The 19104-nt window shown below is 42.8% G+C and overlaps 2 protein-coding genes across 4 annotated transcripts; both read right to left on the bottom strand.

Moving 5' to 3' along the window:
- Positions 1 to 1987: 1987 nt before the first annotated feature.
- Positions 1988 to 6304, bottom strand: spcs2 (signal peptidase complex subunit 2). Of its 2 annotated transcripts, none has more exons than XM_061217224.1 (5): positions 6197 to 6304; positions 5094 to 5177; positions 4763 to 4922; positions 4186 to 4321; positions 1988 to 3389 (listed from the first exon to the last, which is right to left on the bottom strand). In XM_061217224.1, the coding sequence occupies exons 1-5, from the start codon at positions 6233 to 6235 to the stop codon at positions 3203 to 3205; spliced, it is 606 nt and encodes a 201-aa protein (XP_061073208.1). In that variant the 5' UTR covers positions 6236 to 6304; the 3' UTR covers positions 1988 to 3202. The 2 variants fall into 2 exon arrangements, with proteins under 2 accessions (XP_061073208.1, XP_061073209.1); XM_061217225.1 differs by lacking the exon at positions 6197 to 6304 and adding an exon at positions 5670 to 5799.
- Positions 6305 to 7001: 697 nt separating this feature from the next.
- Positions 7002 to 18303, bottom strand: rnf169 (ring finger protein 169). Of its 2 annotated transcripts, none has more exons than XM_061216134.1 (6): positions 17911 to 18303; positions 16444 to 16520; positions 15436 to 15516; positions 13651 to 13760; positions 13286 to 13388; positions 7002 to 12850 (listed from the first exon to the last, which is right to left on the bottom strand). In XM_061216134.1, exons 1-6 carry the CDS (start codon positions 18296 to 18298, stop codon positions 11720 to 11722), a joined length of 1890 nt encoding a protein of 629 aa, XP_061072118.1. In that variant the 5' UTR covers positions 18299 to 18303; the 3' UTR covers positions 7002 to 11719. The 2 variants fall into 2 exon arrangements, with proteins under 2 accessions (XP_061072118.1, XP_061072119.1); XM_061216135.1 differs by having other exon boundaries at positions 13286 to 13385.
- Between the last annotated feature and the right edge of the window lie 801 nt (positions 18304 to 19104).

Genomic DNA, 19104 nt, shown 5'->3' with positions numbered 1-19104 from the left:
CATGTAGGTTGAATTCAGGTAATTTGGGACAGTTTGTTAATGCAGTTTCTTAATAAGACTGGTGTTGAGGGCAGACTCAAATTGTCCCAAATTACCTGACCTCACACATGTCACAAAGGCAGCAGAAACCTTTATTTAGTTTTCATCTTAAATCAGCCCAAAAGCCAAGTGACGTGAGTTAAACGTGTCATCGGCCTCTTTTAACCGATCCGTTAAGTGCCGAGTAACGAAAAAGCGCACATCTCGTGGCTCTCTGATCCAGGATTTCTGACACGGACTGAACTGACGATGACGTCGCCGCCACAGACCTGTTGTAACTAAAGCCCATTCACCTGACATCCAGCACGAAAGAGAGAGAGAGATAGAGAGAGAGAGAGAGAGAGAGAGAGAGAGAGAAAGAGAGTCAACCCGCGGAACACGAAAACAAGCTGAAATTAGGCCACCGGTCCATTGTGTCTGAAGAAACAGGCGCGCCGGTGTTAACACCGACCGACCGACCGCGGCGGCACGGCGGAGGGGAGGCGGCGCGTGCAGGTGCGCCTGTAAACACTGCCCCTGCTCTTTGTGCCCGTCTGTCATGTGCCCGGTTATTCACGCCATCTTTGTACGTGCTGTACGGGTCAGCACAGCGTGACACCGCCACAATGGAGCACAACACCCACAAATCTGTTTACAATAATGTCACTGCAGCCGACAGACCACCCGGAGCTTCTGGGGGGGGGGGGTGAGCGAGCGTGGAGACCTCCAACTCTAATAATGTGTTCACTACAGATGTAAAGTGGTTTCTCCCTCAGTTTGTTGTCTTTACATGAAATTTATTGAAGTACCCCCTTCCTACACGCGAGTGTTCCATATTATTGCAGACAATAGGAGGGGGACCCAGCAGATGTATGTGGAAGACATTAATTTACATTTCAGTTATTTAACCCAAAGCGACTTGCACCGGGGCATGAACCACAAACTGTTTGGGTTCCAGTCAAGCACCTTAGCCACAAGGCTACAGGCTGCTGATACTACATTCCACAGGCTGGAATGCTCAACTTACTGCAGATATTGTCTGCCAATTACTTCACTGCATGTGTGTTTTTAACATTGGAAGTTAACTCCATCTATCCATTATCTGAACCCGCTTATCCTGATCAGGGTCGCAGGGGGGCTGGAGCCTATCCCAGCATACATTGGGCGAAAGGCAGGAATACACCCTGGACAGGTCGCCAGTCCACCGCAGGGCACACGCACCATTCACTCACACACTCATGCCTACGGGCAATTTAGACTCTCCAATCGGCCTAACCTGCATGTCTTTGGACTGTGGGAGGAAACCGGAGTACCCGGAGGAAACCCACGCAGACACGGGGAGAACATGCAAACTCCGCACAGAGAGGCCCTGGCCGACGGGGATTCGAACCCAGGACCTCCTTGCTGTGAGGCGGCAGTGCTACCCACTGCACCATCCGTGCCGCCGGAAGTTAACTCAATTAAACGAAATTAAACTCGATTTTAAATTTAGTTTAAAGCACATTACACAGCCAAGGCAAGGGTGCTGAATGATTGATCAATAATTGGAAATAACTATATACATTCAGAGGGGAATATTGCTTGCCTAATCATATATAATAACTCATAATTGAAAATAACTGTTCCACAGTCTGTCCCCCTGAGTTACATCAGAATCAGCTCCATGGAAAGAGAAAACTCCAGAGACAGCCACAGTGACTGATTTGGCTGTTTGTTTAAATAGAGTCCAGAGGGAATTCCCCCCCTCTTTCCACAGACCTTTCAGATATCCTACAGCAAGCTTAAAACAAGTGGGCACTCAGGTAAAAACATTATTCAATTTCAACATTGGATCTGACCTCATTAGTCGCTGCACACAGCTGACCTTTGAGGTACATGCAGAGATTAAAGAGCAACACCGTCTGTGTCACACCGAGACACTGTGTAACAAACTCAAAACACCACGTGGCAAAGGAGATGTGAACAGATATAAAAATTCCATCATAACTTTATTTATACTTTTTTTCCTGACGGACAGGCAGATACAATAAAGGCAGCTAATGCAGAATATCTACAAACATAATTGCAAATACTTTTCTGTAGTATTCACTAGGACGTTGTTCAACTGAGAAAGAAACTGCATCCAGACGTATTAACTAATTATGATAAAATATACCTTCAGTCACTCAGCGCTGTGTACAATACGAAACAATTGCTTGGACATGCATAGAAAGGGGTAGACTTTTAACCAGATCATGAGTGTATATAAAAAAACAATACCGTACAGCAAAACAAATATCCCTGCTCTTAAGTAATAGTTCCTCTAAACAATGTTGGAGAAAAGTGGCATCATAGTAGCACTGAAAAGATACGTTTGGATACAGTCCCTTTTTCAAACATGTTTATTTTGACCTTCAAGCCTCATAATTACAAAATAGAATTCAGAATCCACATGAGGAGGGGGGTGGGGAAAGAAGTACTACAGTAGCAAAGCTTTTTAAATGCAGATAGTCACACTGACTAAGGCTCTCTGGCGAAGACTCAAATGTTCTTTAAAATCTGAGGAATAACATCATTCCACTCACTCTCTGCATTCCCAGAAGGTGAAAAAGAAAATCTGTTTAGAAGCTTCAATGATGACCATTACATTTCAGAACTAAATAAAGTATATCTTCATTTTGATGACAAAAATGTTTTCAATATACATGATGCAATGTCATAACTTCAAATCAAGCAAAAAAAAAAAAAAAAAAAAAATACAATACACAAATAAGCCAAAATGTAGAGGTCCCATTTCTGATCGTTATTCAAGAGGCTTTTTGTATTAAATTGAGAGAGAAAGCACTGTTGCAGAACCACATTATTTGAAAAATGGGTCCTTTTGCACAACGTCAGATGAGTGCATTTCATATAGTACAAGATGCTTTCTTATCCAGGGGTAACCTGGGAACTTCAGTGAGATGCAATATAAATGTTGTTGTGGTCAATATCAAAAGATCTGTGATGGGCCAGAAGCAATTATTTCAAACAAACATTAAATTGAGTCGACATGGCCCGAGAAAAGGAAACGGTACCGGGAAATTGATAAGCTATAGCTAATCCCTGGACAGGTCAAACGCGGCGATTATCCTGCACCATTTTGACCCTGCAGGCGGAATCGCCATGAGGCTGGGTACGTTTGCTTTTCCGACCGCTCTTGCCTCCTCTACTTGGTTTTCTTCTCCATTGCCAGGGCGTCGTGAAGTTTCGAAACATTCTTTTCGTAGTGGTCCATCACCAATGTCCCGTTCTCATCGAAGAAAGTCCCCACTGACTTGGTGAACTCAAGCTCCCTCGACTGTCTGGTTCTACCATCAATGAAAGCGACTCGCAGGGTGTACTGATCATCAAACCTGCAATATATAACATTTCCATTTTTATACAGAAACACACAAATCTGAATGCTATGACAAGAGCTGATCTGTTTTGGTCTTAATTATTTATATCAACTCAATCATATTTAGTTCTGACATTTGTATAAGCAGCTGCAGACTGCTTATACAAATGCAAGTGTATCCAAAAAGATTTATCTGCTCAAGCACAGGTATGAACCGGCAGTTTATAGAGCCATCAGAAAACTAAAACTAAGGTAACTGGTTGGAACAAAAACCGGCAGGCGGACTAGCCCTCCAGGACCAGAGTTGTGCGCCCCTGCACCTGACCACAAACATTCTGTCAGACTGCCCCTGGAGCAGGAGTGGCCAATGCCTGTATTCACAAACACTGGTTCACTGATAGATTAGATCACATACAAAAATTTCATACAGGGTCACACAAACAATCTTCAGCTGCCATTCATGCGCTTATCACAAAATGTAGCCAGATGTCAGATGGCATGAAAATCAGACATTTACAGCCCTGACTGCCCCATCTCAGCCCTGGAGGACCAGAGGGAGAACCCCCCTGAGAGAAATACAAAACATAATCTCAATGATGAGGAATAAGGGGGTTAGAAGGTAAAAAGGCAATGCTTGAGCAGGTCAAAACACCGTTGAAGGTTGTAAGTGGCCAAGGAAACCACACTGGCCCACTTGCCGTGAGACTACTGCCAAAGTGAACTAACATGGCAGCTGGTTTCTGGTGTGAAATCAAACTGAAAGTAACTGTCTGTGAGGGGCAGATGGGGGGAACAGTCTGTTGGGGAAGTACCTTTTCAGACTTGAGGAAAGTTGCCAGATGTGGTCTGGGTCCATGCCTGCTGGATCTCTCTGAACTGCAACCAAGAAGATGCTTTTCTCCTTGTAGGAGGTGTACAAGGTGAGAACTCCCATCATTATGAAATACGTAACTCGATCAATTAAGGAAAACATAATCGAGAGGAAACACAGGAGCTATATGCTATACTATATGTAGGAGTGTGCACCTGCCCCTACAAAAGCATCCACTACAAATAGCACACTTACTGTGCTAACCACCAGCCCAGCGCCTACTCTCTTCCTGGTTACACTTGATATCACTTCCTGTAGTTGCTGTAGTAGAGTTCTTAAAGCAACTTGCTGTATTTGAATTCAGTTTTTTTCCACTTCTATTAACCTCTATTTGCTGTATCTCTATTTGGCATTTCAATATATTAAAGTCTGTTTATTGCTATTTTTACGGTGTCATTTATTACTGCTGCAAAGCACTTTGTGCTGTATGCGTGAAAAGTACTATACACATACAGTTATTAATACTTGACATTTAGAATCACAGACTTGCACATGAAAACCACACATCAAAGGATATGATATAACACAGCAAAGCAGGACTGGTTTGGACTCAGGGAAAGGGTGGAGGTAATCCCACACTAAAGCTACAATAGCAAAGAGACAGGACACCGTGCAGATAAACAGACGCCCATCTACAAGGTTGAAGTTCTCCGCATAGCCGTATTTCTCGAGGAGGACCTGACGAAACAAACAAAAGAGGCGTCTAAATTTTTTTTTTTTTTTTAACATTTCATTACCAACAGTCACCTACTAAGAATAGCGTTTCAATGCTTAGCAACGGTTGGGCACAAGACATAAAAGGGGCAGTTATCAAAATGAAACTTCCCATGATTCATTCCGCAGGCATACCTTCTTTGCAGCATCGTCCAGAGAATTCTTGACAGCTGCCCCATCCCATTTGTCGATTTTCACCGGTTTCTCGTCAATCCTCCACTGAAATTAAATAAGGAATGGGTCACGAACACGGACTACATGTAAATTACCGACGGAAAACGCAGTTTCAAGTACAATATTTTCCGTATTCGCGTCTCTAAAATAACTGGTTGCATTATCCAAGGGTTACTTTTATATCTGCACTTATGCACGTTTGCAAGACCTGATATTGAAGCATCTGACCAACCATGGAACCCAATAAACTATTTAAACACATTCAATGTAGGCTTAACCAAAAATACTGCATTCTATTTGAACAATGCTGATGCCACAACACACTTTTCAACCACTGGAGCTAGCTGCCTTCTCAAAACATTAGACAGGTTGCTAACGTTAAACAAAGTACACAAGCGAACGGTACATACAGTAGGTAGCTAGTTACCTTAGCTCGCTAGCTACACAAGTAGCTAGCTAAGGCTTGGATAACAAGGGAACGATTTTTATTAAACAAATATGAGTATATAATTTATAAGTTGCTCGCAGTGTACATACCGACATTCCGCACGAATACCGTCGTAACTTTTGAAGGAGCTCACTGCAACGCAGTGACACGTGTACTTGTGCTTATCTGAAAAGATGACGCTAGCTAACGGTAGCTGGCTATTTAGCAAGCAAGACAACCCTCAGCCAGTCACAGCTGCAGTCTGAAGAGCTAACGTTAAGCTAACGTTAGTTATTACATACAAGCAGCAGCGTGCAAACGGCAATTGTGTACATACTGTACTAATTCAGGAATACTTTAATTTCCTCACATTAAACTTAAAGATGTTCCCATATTTTAGCAAATATAACTATAAATGCAGCATTTGCTATAAAGAATAACCGAATCAAATGCTGGCGCTAGCCGTTTCCTTACTGGGAACTCTGAATGAACAAACGTCAGTGTTATTTGATGAGAAAGGACGATAAACGGGAAGTATTGAAGTACATTTCAAATCAATAATGTAAACAATCTGTACATTGAATATGCCGCAATGGTGACATTAGCACCGATTCGATCAAAAAATGTAACATCTTACTTTTTCTAGTAAGCCATTCTTTCCGCTTTTCGCCGCCATCTTTTCTTCCTGTTCGTTTGCTGTGACCTGGGACAATATGATTGGCCAACGTAATAAATGTAGCAAACCAATCGACTACTGGATGAAAGGATGTGCAACCCGAATGAGGAAGAAAGAATCGACAGTGACTGCCACTTCAGAGCTTGAAATAGCGAATTTGGAGTTGTGCCTTGATAATAAACAAGTGAAAAAAATGGTTAAGTACAAATACACAGAGTGGTCGGGGTCACATTTAAGGTTGGCCAATAATATTATGAGGGGGAAAAAGTTGGCAGAATTGATGGAACTGTAGGAAATAAAAACAAATTGTTACTTCCCTTCCCATAGCGTCTGGTTCGGCAAATTGTTCTAACAGCCATTAGGTGTCACGTAATCCTGTCTGGAGCTGTCCGCATGTAAGGTCTTAAAAGTGTTGGGTGAAAGAAGTTTAGTGCCACTAGATGTGGAAAATAGCTTGCTGTATTATAAATCCTGTTACTGTCATCAACAAAACACCATCAGTCAAATTAAACACTAGGTCTACCTACACTCGTAACAAGCACAGTTCAAATGACCACAGCCATTATCAACACGTTTAATTCATATATTTCATATGTTAATATATTTGGCTCTTTAAGAAAGGGAAGTTTCCCAATAAATGCATTTGGTCATAATCTGGATGGTCTATGCCCATCACATTTTGGATCACATATTTAGAACAGAATCTACATTTTCACTGCAAATTACTGAACAAAAGAGACTTGGTGAAGATAAGACAGGTTACATATTAAATATGTAATGAGGCAGGTTTATTACACACAAATAGGGGACCAATGTTCCTGACATAAATTTCTACATTTCTTCAAAACACCAGGGTTCTCCTTGTAACATATTGAAAATGATCACAATAAAATATATGATTTCTAACAGTATCTTTAATTATAACATTGCAATATTAAATAAACCAACATATTACAGTATGTTACATAATTACAGGACATTACTGAAGTAGTGTTGTGTGTACAAAAAAAAACCTCAACATGCTTTCAACACTTGCGATAGTTCATGAAAAAAGGAAATCTAAATAAAGATACTGTTTATGCTTGCTAAATTGTGAAATTATTTTTGACAAGAGATGGAAGACAAGAGCTTTAAAGACCTGGAAAAACTCCAGTTACTTACAAACTGAAATTTTAAATGGCATCTAGGGTTGTGCAATGAAACCGTAAGCCCATGGAAAATGCTTGTATGTACAACATTCATAAATCAGGTATATTTACTTTGTACTTAGCATGTCCAATGGAAAACATTTTCCATCATGACATCAAAAAAATTACATTCTCCTCACAACATTGTGAATATTAAACATCAATTAAATGTTCACACAACAGGATATTGTTAATGTGTTGTGAATCTAATCATTTTAAGCCACAGCCCTAGATGCCCCCTGAATGCATTCATACATTCCTTAAACAAACTATTTTGCACGTTCCTCCTCACGCTGTGCGACCGTGTGCACTATACACGCGGTCTGAGGGATTTCCTTTCCGAAAGCAAGAAATAAACACATAATACACAGTGTTTAGAACAGAGCTGGGCATTGTATTGTGAAACAAGCTTCTTTGTCAGCATCTGATCCAAGCAGCACTATATTCCTAGCAGACTGTTGAAAGACCCCCCCCACCCCACATTAAATGTGGGGAATGGAGTGCCAACAGAACCCCTCCTGATAGGGTCATGCAGCTCTGCCACTCAAGCTCCATAGTTTATTCACTAAATTTACAACCAGGTTCAGTTAGCAGGAAACCAGTGGCAATTTGTGGATGGAATTGCACTGCACTGTTATACCTGGTGGTAAAAAAGCCAAATACATCTCAACATATGTGCATTATCTTTTAGATGAGGGTGTGGTAACAGCAAGCACATTTTCTGTGCTGATAAAACCTAACTGTCATTTTCAATCACGCCACCACCACCACCATAGGAAAGAATCCACTTTGGCACAAACCTAGTTTACTTCCCCTGAAATAACAAAATAAATCTATATACAGCGAGTAGGCTTATACGCATGTATCCATATTTTAGCGTACACATTGTGCATATTTCATTACACCTTTAATAATGGTTAGTTAAGCATTTAAACATTTGACATAATTAAAGCTCAATTTGGCAGATGGCAGACTAACATAACATGTTTCAAATGCTTTAACAGAAAGTAAAAATCATAAAATCATATCAATAGCCCTTGAAAGACTTCAACAAAAAGCAACAAATATGAATGAAATTCTGAATTCCTTTTGGAATCAGAATTGGCGTGTGGTTTTTAAAGGGTTTGGATTTGGTGAGCTAAACCTCAGTCTTCCAGCCCGTCTCTGCCCCGATGCATAGTTCAGTGTTGCAAAAGGCAAGACACAGTGGTCGGTATTTCCCATTTACTAAGAACTGTAATTGTGAACAGGGGAGGAATATGCATGTGTTTATATCAAGGCTACGCTGCAGATACAGGTACATCTTGCACTGACACAAGAGGGAGAAAACCCCAGAAAAATGAAAACATAGAGCAATGTGACTGCATGTAGTGTTGACTGCTTGTGGAAGTCTCACATGGCTTGTGATGAAAGCTACAGCAGCCCAGTAGCACCTGTGTTCAGGTTGCTGCCTGGAGCACTTTTAAGGTACTCTGCTTCAAAGTCACTTCATTGGCCAGTCACTCAACTGTTGCTGGATAAACCACAACAATAGCGCCAAAAAAAAAAAGAAGTATTGCTAATAAGTTTGCATTTTATTTATTAACAATGAAAACGAGAGTAACAATGAAAGTGTTTGATGACCATCTCACTAGCCTTTTCTGACCGACCCAACTGAGGGGACTTTTTCCAAGTCAAAGTAACTTGAATCCAATAGACCACAACAGTTAGTAAAAATTAAAACTAATGAAGATGGAAACTGCACAGGTATTGTTGAGGCTTTTGACAGGAAAGAGTGGGGTACATTTCTAAAAGTATTCCAGTGAAATTGATAGTGGTGAATCTGGTATGTGGTCAGTTTAAACAGTTAAAAAAAAAAAAAATCAGGTTAAGTTATCAAGTTGCAAGTTTGAAAAAGTAAAAAGGAATTATAACCAGAATCATTCAAACAATTCCCCGAATAACCACTACAGAAACGCTTAACCTTCACATTTTCCCATTGACTAATAACAATATATGCAGGCACAATAACCAAGAGTATTTTTAATTCTGAATAAACAAAGTCATATATTTTTTTAAAGGTAGCAATTACATTAAAATGAAACCTGTCAGTTCTCACTAATCATGTAACGGGTGGTAAAAACTCCCTCATAACCTTAGTTCCATATTTCATTTTTTTGGGGAAAAACTCTCACTGAAGCCATACATAATTTTTCGCCACGGAACATCCAAATTGAACCAAAAATAATAAAATCTCAACAAAAATGATGCTGTTAATATTTACTCAGCATTCCATTAATCAGGCTTGGATACATATGAATAAAATGAAAGACCAGTGTAACTCTTACATTAATGATCTGCCAGATTTCTTTTGTTGTGCAAATGTTCAAACTCCTTGAGCTTTCTACACTTTTACACATTTGGCACAGAAAATGAGCAAGTTCTTGGGAGTAAGCAGACTGCATTCCGTACTTTGTTGACAGTTCCATTCAGATAATGTGTAAGGGTAGTCTATTCCCATCCACTACATGCCTAAGTGTAAATGTAAATGCTAAGATAAATGTTTTGTGCTTCAAAGGGCAATGTCTGAATCTAAACTGCACCTGTAAGTCAGGTCACAGTGACCCATCAACAATTAATGCATTCATAACATAAATAACAGCCTTGTATTTTCTGAAGGATTATAAAGTAGATTTTTGCCCATTTTCTCACTTTTCCTGAAGCATTTTACCACTGGAGGCGACTAATCAAATTAATTTGAATATTAAGTCAAGAGATCCAGTCCTTTAGAACGATTGTGAAAAACACTTCATCCACTTGCATTCCAGAAATCATACAGTAAAGCTGAGCAACTAAGCAAATATAAATGCTTTATAAAAGCTGGTTCGGCACACACATCTTTGAATTCCCCACTGAAATAGAAGGGCTTTGAGCTGACCTCTGGTCTTATGAGGGCGGAAATGCACCGGAGAGGAGGGGGAAAGATGAGAGCCAGAATCTCAGCAGAAAAGTCACGGGGACGGCCTAAAATATTTTGGGTGTGGCCGGAAAATAAATATGAATATATGTATATGAATTGTTTCAGATGTGACAATATGGGGGTGTTTGCTCTTTAGTGGTTTTAAACAAAAAGAACAAAAGACGTGTTCCATGGAACGTCAAAGTTATGACTTGTATCCAATCAGGACAAATGAACAGGGTTGGTCTTATTCTGCTGAAAACGCCCCTGGGAACCTGCTGTCCCTCTCATCACAGCGCCGCAAACACTGATATGCATTTATGCATAAAATAACCCTAAAATAAAACTAAAAATGTCAGGTCAAGACACAGGTATTAATATTAATTTAAAGATATACTAACATACAGCATAACCTCTGCCCTAAAATGTCTTTGTTGTACAGTTTCATACTCATGTTTTTGGAAATGCCCTAGTATATATTTTTAGAAGATGCGGTTTGCCGTGTTGTTCTTGCACCCATGTGACCAGGGCTGCCTGTTGCCAGGGGCGACACTAGGTGAGAGACGTCTCAAGGCCTATAATGGGTGGGGATTTCAGGCGTGGTTAATAGATTTTGGGTAAGAACCAATAAAACACCTTTGCTCCCCACATAGCAACACTATGGTTGGCAGCCTGTTCATTTCTGGTAGAGCTGTTCAACTGTTCATTCCTGGTAGGAGCTATGCCCTTTGGTTTTCCGCCGTTACTCACAGAGGTCAGTGGTCCTGTTATTACTAAGTCCTACAGTATCTGTCTGTTTCCTGTGCCTGGGCACCTCCGATGCCTACTTTTTGGTGTACATTACCCAAATAAAAAAACAAAATGTATCCATGCGTTACATCTTTCAGAAATAACCACAAACCACCCAGGTGGTAGCATCTTCCATACCACTGTAGTACATCATACTGATTCTGCAAATTATCAAAAAAAGATTATATTAAATGCATTTGCGGTAAATGTAAGCTTCTCACTACTTCTGATATAATGCATATGATCAATCTATATTATTTGCAACTGAATAAATCAGTTTGTGACTTTCAAACAAAGTAAGATAATAGCAAAGTCATTATTAGATTAGAAAAATTCTGAAAAAAACAAAACAAAACAAAACAAAACAAAAAAACATGCCCCCTGTGCAATTCGATACTCATCGGGAGATTCCATCCTGATTTGCCTTCAACACTGAATCAAAGGACTTTGTGCCTAAAAGCGTTACATTTAAGTGCCTGAAAAGGACAAAAACGGCCGAAGCAAAGACAAGCGTGTTGGTTGACTGACCAAAGAAGGACTACGGGTGGGGAAGGGACAGGAGCCGGAGGGCTAGCTCTTTTTGGAGATGCGTACGGACCTGCGCGGGCTGTACTCGGCGTGGCGGTCGGGGAAGGCCCAGGAGCGCAGCAGGTAGCGGTCCGGGCTGGCCCTGCGCTCCTCGCGCTCGCGCTCCATGTTGAACTGTCTCTGCAGCCTCAGGGCCAGCTGGCGGTCCTGCCGCTCCTGCTGCAGGCAGCGCTCGTACAGCCGGCCCACGTCCACCTCGCCCCGGCTCCGCGCCCTGCCGCCCGCCGCCTCCAGGTGCTTGGTCTTCTGGTTCCTCTTGCGGCCGTGGCTCCTCCGGCTGGTCCGGGAACCGGGGTTCAGCCGCTGCTCCGGCGCCTCCAGTGGCTTCTGCGGGCACTGCAGGGCGTCGCCGCGCGGGCTGTAGAGCAGCAGGATCGGCCGCCTGCTGCTGTCGGCCACGTCCTCCGACTCCTCGCACGAGCCCAGGGCGGGCGGGGTCTGGGCCTTGGCCAATCGCTTCGCAGGAAGGCTGTGGTCCGCGCCGGGCTGCTCGAATATTAACCTTCTCTTATTGCACAGCTTCCCCTCTCTCTCGCTCTCCGTCTGCGAGTCCTGCCCCAGCTTCTCCTTCCTGCCCCCTGCTGGGCTCTGCCCCAGGGTGTCCTGCCCCAACCTGCCCTTCCTGCCTCCTGCTCGGCTCTGCCCCAGGGCGTCCTGCCCCAGCCTGCCCCTCCTGTCCCCTGCTGGGCTCTGGTCCAGGGCGGGGCTGGTGGCAGTGCCGCGGGACGACACCTTGCTGAGCTGGCGGTCCGTCTCGATCTGCCGCCACTTGTGCAGGATGGTGGGGCTGGCCTCGTAGCTGGTGGGCCGCTGCAGGCTGCGGCTCAGGTTGCGGGGGGTGGACTTGACCACAGTGGGCTCCAGGAAGCGGCCATCGGGCAGCCGCTTTGGGGGGGTGCAGGGGGAACACACAATGGGCTTGAAGTGGTTGAGCTCCTCTGAGATGCTGTCGTTGCTCTCGGGGCTGATTGACCGCTCCGGCTTGGAGGCGGTCGCTATGGCGACGCCCCGCCAGGGGTGGCGCCTTTCGGAGGCGAGGGCCGGGGCGGAGAGGGACCGGCTATTCTCCGTTGACAGCAGGATCCCCGCGTTGTAGCTGTAGGCCACGGAAGCCTGCCGACAGAAAACGTTTCAACAATGTAAGTCATCATGTTAGCGATGTGGCGAAGATGCTATGTACTGTAATGTACTGTAATGTAACACTTTGTGATGTAACATTCTGCGATAGGATGTAATGAAATGTGCCGTGACACACAATGCACTGTAATGTAGTGTAATGTAACCAATTGTACTCCATTGTATTGTAATGTACTCTATTGTATTGTAATGTACTGTATTGTAATGTATTGTAATGAACGTTGTTGTACTGTATTGTAATGTAATGTACTGCAATTTACTGCAATGTGTTGTGTTATGTTGTAATGTATTGTATTATATTGTAATGTGTTTGTTGTGTTATGTTGTATTGTAATGTATTGTATTGTAATGTACTGTGTTGTGTTGTATTGTAATGTATTGTTTTGTGTTGTAATGTAATGTACTCCACACCTCGGCCATGGCAGACAGCCGTGACGGGCAGCCGTCCTTCCCCCGGCCCTCCTCCCCCTCGGTACAGCTCCTGCTCCTCTGCACCACCCGGTTCTGCAGACTGCTGAGAGAGGAGCATGGCCAAACATTTATCACCATTATCACCACCCTTTACCGGAATATAATAATAATAACAACGCCTAGCGGACTACAGACTAGCATAGCCTAGCAGACTACAGACTCCTTCCAGGACCCACTTCACACACTCTCAGACTCAGTTCTCAAGACTCGGACTAAAGTAATTGTGCAAACTGTATAAAAGTTGGGTTACATTTGGCTGGAGGCTGGTTAGAGTAAGTGTGTAAACAGTATAAAGGTTTGGTTACATTCGGCTGGACGCTGGGGAACTCCGGGTTTTGCGGACGAATGCAGACGCGTGTCTGCTCCTCCTCCCTGCCGGCTCCTCGTTCTCCAGGTCGGACAAAACCCCAAAGATCTGAGGCAAAAACAAACAAAAAACTTGACACAATATAACTTGACTGATTCCCATATCGTAGCATGAGGGAGGCCAGGCTGCTACTGCACTGACTGTCAGCAAGTTATAATCTGTAAACATGAGCCAAGTACAGCCTGTCAACAGCTTGTAACCTCCTGAACCCAGAGTGACTTTGCCAGGAACGAGACCCCACCGTGCTCCAGCATTGTGACTGCCCCACTGTTTCAGAGGCCATAGGCTGCACTTATTTACAGTTATTTAGCTGATTATTTTATCTAAAGCAACTTACAGTTGATTAGACTAAGCAGGGGACAATCCCCCCTGGAGCAATGTAGGATAAAGGGCCTTGCTCCAGGGGCCAACAGCTGTGCGGATCTTATCGTGGCTACCAACCTTCCGGGTCCCAGTCCTATACCTCAGCCACTAGGCTACAGGCTGCCCCCAGCAAAACCAAACATCAGTGCTGGTCCTTGGAGGCCCAGATCCCACAGATGTCTGAGGGCCAAAGAGGTCCAGATAGGGACACAGTGTACATTAAAGTGAGTACTGTGAGATGAGGTCGATAGATCATTACATTTTTATATTGTGCTTTTCTCAAAGCACTGACAGCGATGAGGGGTAAACTCACCACCAATGTGTAGCACCCAACTAGGTGATACATGGCTGCCATTTTGTGCCAGAACCCTCACCACACACCAGCTGAGGTGGAGCAGGAGAGAACAATGTTTTTGCCAATCAGGGGATGATTAGGTGGCAGGTTGAAAGAGTTAGGGTAGGGAATTTAGCCAGGACACCGGGGAACCCCCTACTCGTATGAAGAGTGTCATGAGATCTTTAATGACCACAGTGAGTCAGGACCTTGGTTTAATGTCTCATCTGATAGACACAGGGGTTCCACAGATCACCGTGAAGAGCTGCAGTTTCTGATGTTGCTCAGTACTTAATTCATCAGTTGAAGCGTTGGAGTACTGGGTTCTCAGAGCTAAAATTGAAAAGTTTCAGACTATATAGCTAACAGAATCAAGTCAGCTAATTCCACACACCTGAAATGACAGTGAAATCACACTGAAATCATGTCCTGAAAACATCATCCATCCATTATCTTAACCAGCTTGTCCTGAACAGGGTATCCCAGCATACATTGGGCGAAAGGCAGGAATACACCCTGGACAGGTCGCCAGTCCATCGCAGGGCACACACACCATTCACTCATTCACTCACTCACTCATACCTATGGGCAATTTAGACTCTCCAATCAGCCTAACCTGCATGTCTTTGGACTGTGGGAGGAAACCGGTGCACCCGGAGGAAACCCACGCGAACACGGGGAGAACATGCAAACTCCACACAGAGAGGCCCCAGCCGACCGGGATTCGAACCCAGAACCCTCCTTGCTACAAGGTGGCAGTGCTACTCACTGCACCAGCCGTGCCGCCCCTGAAAACATCATCGTAAAATAATTCATACAGTGAAACCACACTGAAATCATACAGCGACCTCACTGAAATCATAGTGACACCTCACTGAAATCATAGTGAAACCACTGAAATCATACAGTGAAATCATCATAGTGAAACCTCACTTAAATCATATAGTGAAATTGCCACCAAAGTTGATTTTACACAGTCTTTCACACGCAACTCATCCTGATCAATAATCCAGAAGAAAAACCTACAGAGTTTTGAAAGTGCTTTGGTATTCCACAGTCCTCCATTTTCTGCTGAGGTTGTGTTCTCTTCTCCTCTTTCACTACCACCTGAAAAAAGGCATATTAGTGATGACACTTCCTGTAATTGCCACCATGGGAGCTTTTATGGTGAAGACTCCTTCTAAACCATCTAACCTACTGAATTGACCTTTAATAATATCTGCAACATTAGGGATGCCATTTTATTTTGCAATTGTGGCTGTGTTTCCTGGGAGAATATGGATACACAAATTAAACTGCAAAGTATTTGGCCAAACACTTCCCATCATTTTTATATTCTAGCTACATTGAGATCGATAGTTTCATACAGAGCTCTGAGCTAGCAACTTCCTTCCACATATCTTAGTATTTCTACAACTGAAATGATCATTTCACCACTGTCCAAAGCCTCATCCCAATAATTAATGAGCCGGAGTTGAATTTGCGGCTGCACCCAAAATGAACACCTAATAATAATCCACTTCTTTCACTTGCACACCAAGGCAATACTTTAGGTCAGTTACAGTTAGTGAGGGAACAAATACAAGACAAACAATGTTTAGCTTAAAAATCTGTTTGTGAAAGAACTGAAGAGCTTGGGAAATGCCAATATTAACATACAACAACTTATCTAGTGCTAGTCAAATAAAATAGTGATATATCATCGTTTAGACCTGGAGAGTTTTGTTATTTGACTGCAATCTTTCATTCTAGTGAAAATAAATCAATACTAGACAAACTTCGGGGAAATAAGCATCTTTTAAATGAGTCCTTTAATGCCCCCTTTACTCACTTCCTAAAGTCACTTGATATTTTAGTTTTCTTTCTTAAAATGTGATGCATTGCACGTCTGTGGTTGTATTAGACACCATCCCTGGCTTCAAAAAACAGTTACGTGCTTGTTATGACATAATGCGTTTACTCAAACATTACAAACAAAGCGCGGTTTTGAAAACACAGTATAGAGCAAAGCGAGTGGGGTGTCACTGGAATTACCTTATTCTTTTGCTGCTCATAGTCCTGTCGGATGTCTCCAGGTTTACAAATGTGAGCAGGGGAACAGAATATTTTCTCTGTAGGAAAAAAACAAACAAAAAAACGACTTCACAATCTTAAACTGAACGGCTTCCCACTGACTTAGTTTAGCTGTTTGAAGCGGCACAGATAAGCAATATAACATTTTTTACTCATATTTTGAATAAGGTTGCACAAACACAAAGAAAGATGAACAATTGAGATTAAATCAAAATAATACAACAGATAAAGTATGTGCGTCTTTTCTACCCAGAAAAGCTCTAAATCCGACTGTCACAATGCTATCTGTTGATTCCAAAAGCTCCACCCACAAAAAAGTGCACATGCCCGGACTAGTCAACACCAAACTGGATAGTTAGCCCAGACGTGCGAATTGATAGGTATAGTGAATTCAGGCTACTATTGTTTTCTGAATGTCATATAGCGAAGTATTGATTAAATGTTAGCAATTATACAATCAGTTCCCCATTTAAAAGTACTACCTATGTGGGGCAACGTTTTCATAGTTCTCCAACTTGCGAGCCAAAGTTAGTATAACTAATGGCACTGCCTGTCGCCCCCTACTCTCCCAAATAAAAACATACGGTCGACATAACGTTATGGACATTGCCTGCTGCAAACTTGGATTCGCCATGTCTGCAGCACTGAATTTACAAATACGTGGATGAACTAGTTAATGACACCGCTATGTTTCCTAGTCTAGATAGCTAGCCTTATCCAACAACTAGCAAGCTTGCTAGCTAGCTCTAACGGTAACTATAGTAACAGTCGCTAACTAGTTGACTGTAGCTAGTGTAGCATAGGCATAGCAACAGATGAGCGACTCTTCGGAGTGCTAATGTTCCACGCTGCTCACGACACACAGCAGAATAGCAACTGGGCTGTCTAGGCAGGTAGTCTAGGTAACCGTTAGCTAGCTAGCCAATTACAGTGAAACAAAAAGTAAGTTATGAAGAAGCCAGCTATCACGGCGATACCATGAAACGCTCACACTCCTGCCATTAGATGACTAGACCCGCTAAAGTAGCTGATGCTAGCAAGGTTACGGGAAAAACAAGCTCATCAGCTGGCACTAGGCTAGCGTTATCGTTCGTTACTTAATATTGCTAAACGTCATGCAGCGTTGATTGCATTAGCTACTTAGCTAGATAACATTGCCTTTTACGTAAACGCATCTCGCCAGCTAACGAGTTTACCGAGGGTAACGGAATAATGCCTGGTTATTAGTTTCACAACACAAAATTGAGGGTTTCAAACATAATCGCCACATTATGAAATTTTATATTTTGAGTTTCCTGTTATCTATTTAGTTGACTAATTGATGTTGCTGGTTCACAAGACAGCACATCTAACGTTAGCATAGGTAGGCTAGCTAGCGAATCTTAGCAAACTAACACAGGTTGTGGTCAACTCCATAGTTTAACTTACCTTCTCCCTCTTGTCGCTCCATTCTCTGTTTGCATTTCTCGGGATAACTCTGCCTGACCCTATCCCAAAGTTCAGTGTTTACCAGGCCCTTCTCCCGGGACTGTCTGCGGGCCCAGCTGGACACTCGGAGGCGACAGAGCGGACAGCACAGACTGGTAAATTGTACTGCTTGCTTAAAACAGGGAAGACACACCGAGTGTCTGCAAGGCATAGTAACGGGTTCCAGAAAGATTTCGTGGCACAACGGGCACCTGGCCTCATCCAACGTTAGTAACCGTGTAGTTTCTTTTCCTTCTGGCTGTTCATCCTTGGACCCGTTCCTGCTTTTCTGTTTTTCCCGCTGTCCAATAAGTCCACTTGGGGACTTGGCGGGGCCCGCAGCCGCCATGTTTATTAGTGTTTCCCTGTCTCAATTCAAAAAAAAAAAAAAAAAAAAAAAAAAAAGAATGCTCCGCCTAGTGGACAAACACGGGATTAAAATGGTCCCATGATCACATGTGTGAGGTGACATGATTTATTGACTTAGCTTGCATTACGCATATTGAGTGATTCATTGGTTTTTGAAACTCTGGCTAACTAAACCAGTCAGTTTGACGGATGAAGTTATGGGCCCATACCGATGGCCTGAGTATGGAAGGACGCAGTCGTTTACGGGTCCGCGTTTCATCGCTCTTCAGCGACCCCTGCTGGTTGATCAGACGCCGGGAGCAGTCATTAGCCCTTTACAGATGCATCATAACCAATGCTCCAGGAATTTTCCATGCCGGCGTCCAGTGTGTACGAACTGGAGCAGGAGTCGATCTTACACGTAAGACATTCCTCTTTACCCGATTAGGTCCTGGTAAGAGTTATGAAAACATTTTTTGTCCCGGGCCTCAGAATGCCGCCCTCGTAGTTACAGACCACATTATATAATTATAGAATATGTATTAATGTATTTTCCAGCTGACAACAAATTTTCCATGAAGGCGTATTCGTAATTAACATACTAATTGACTGATACACACAACTAGCAGTTGAATAATTCCTGATCTGTAACATTAATCTGACATAAGTTGTATGTAATATTTTAGACTTCTACCTTGTTTCAATGAAATGTGATTGTCTTTCAGTTAATTGAGCATAATAGATTTTATGTTTATAAATAATTAAACTTAATTTATTTTAGCCCATTCACAGTAACATATTATATTT

This window comes from Conger conger, chromosome 13 (genome assembly GCF_963514075.1).
Source record: "Conger conger chromosome 13, fConCon1.1, whole genome shotgun sequence".
NCBI lineage: Eukaryota > Metazoa > Chordata > Actinopteri > Anguilliformes > Congridae > Conger > Conger conger.
The sequence above is the reverse complement of the archived record's forward strand: the minus strand, read 5'-3'. Positions and strand labels throughout refer to the sequence as shown.

Coding starts and splice junctions, on each gene's coding strand:
- rnf169 (XM_061216134.1), bottom strand. CDS start 18,298: ATGGCGGCTGCGGGCCCCGCCAAGTCCCCAAGTGGACTTATTGGACAG. Junction 13,761..15,435: donor CAAAGCACTTTCAAAACTCT/GTAGGTTTTTCT, acceptor TTTTTGCCTCAG/ATCTTTGGGGTTTTGTCCGA. Junction 12,851..13,285: donor GGCTGTCTGCCATGGCCGAG/GTGTGGAGTACA, acceptor TTCTGTCGGCAG/GCTTCCGTGGCCTACAGCTA.
- spcs2 (XM_061217224.1), bottom strand. CDS start 6,235: ATGGCGGCGAAAAGCGGAAAGAATGGCTTACTAGAAAAA. Junction 5,178..6,196: donor AGAATGGCTTACTAGAAAAA/GTAAGATGTTAC, acceptor ATTTAATTTCAG/TGGAGGATTGACGAGAAACC. Junction 4,923..5,093: donor TGGACGATGCTGCAAAGAAG/GTATGCCTGCGG, acceptor TTGTTTCGTCAG/GTCCTCCTCGAGAAATACGG.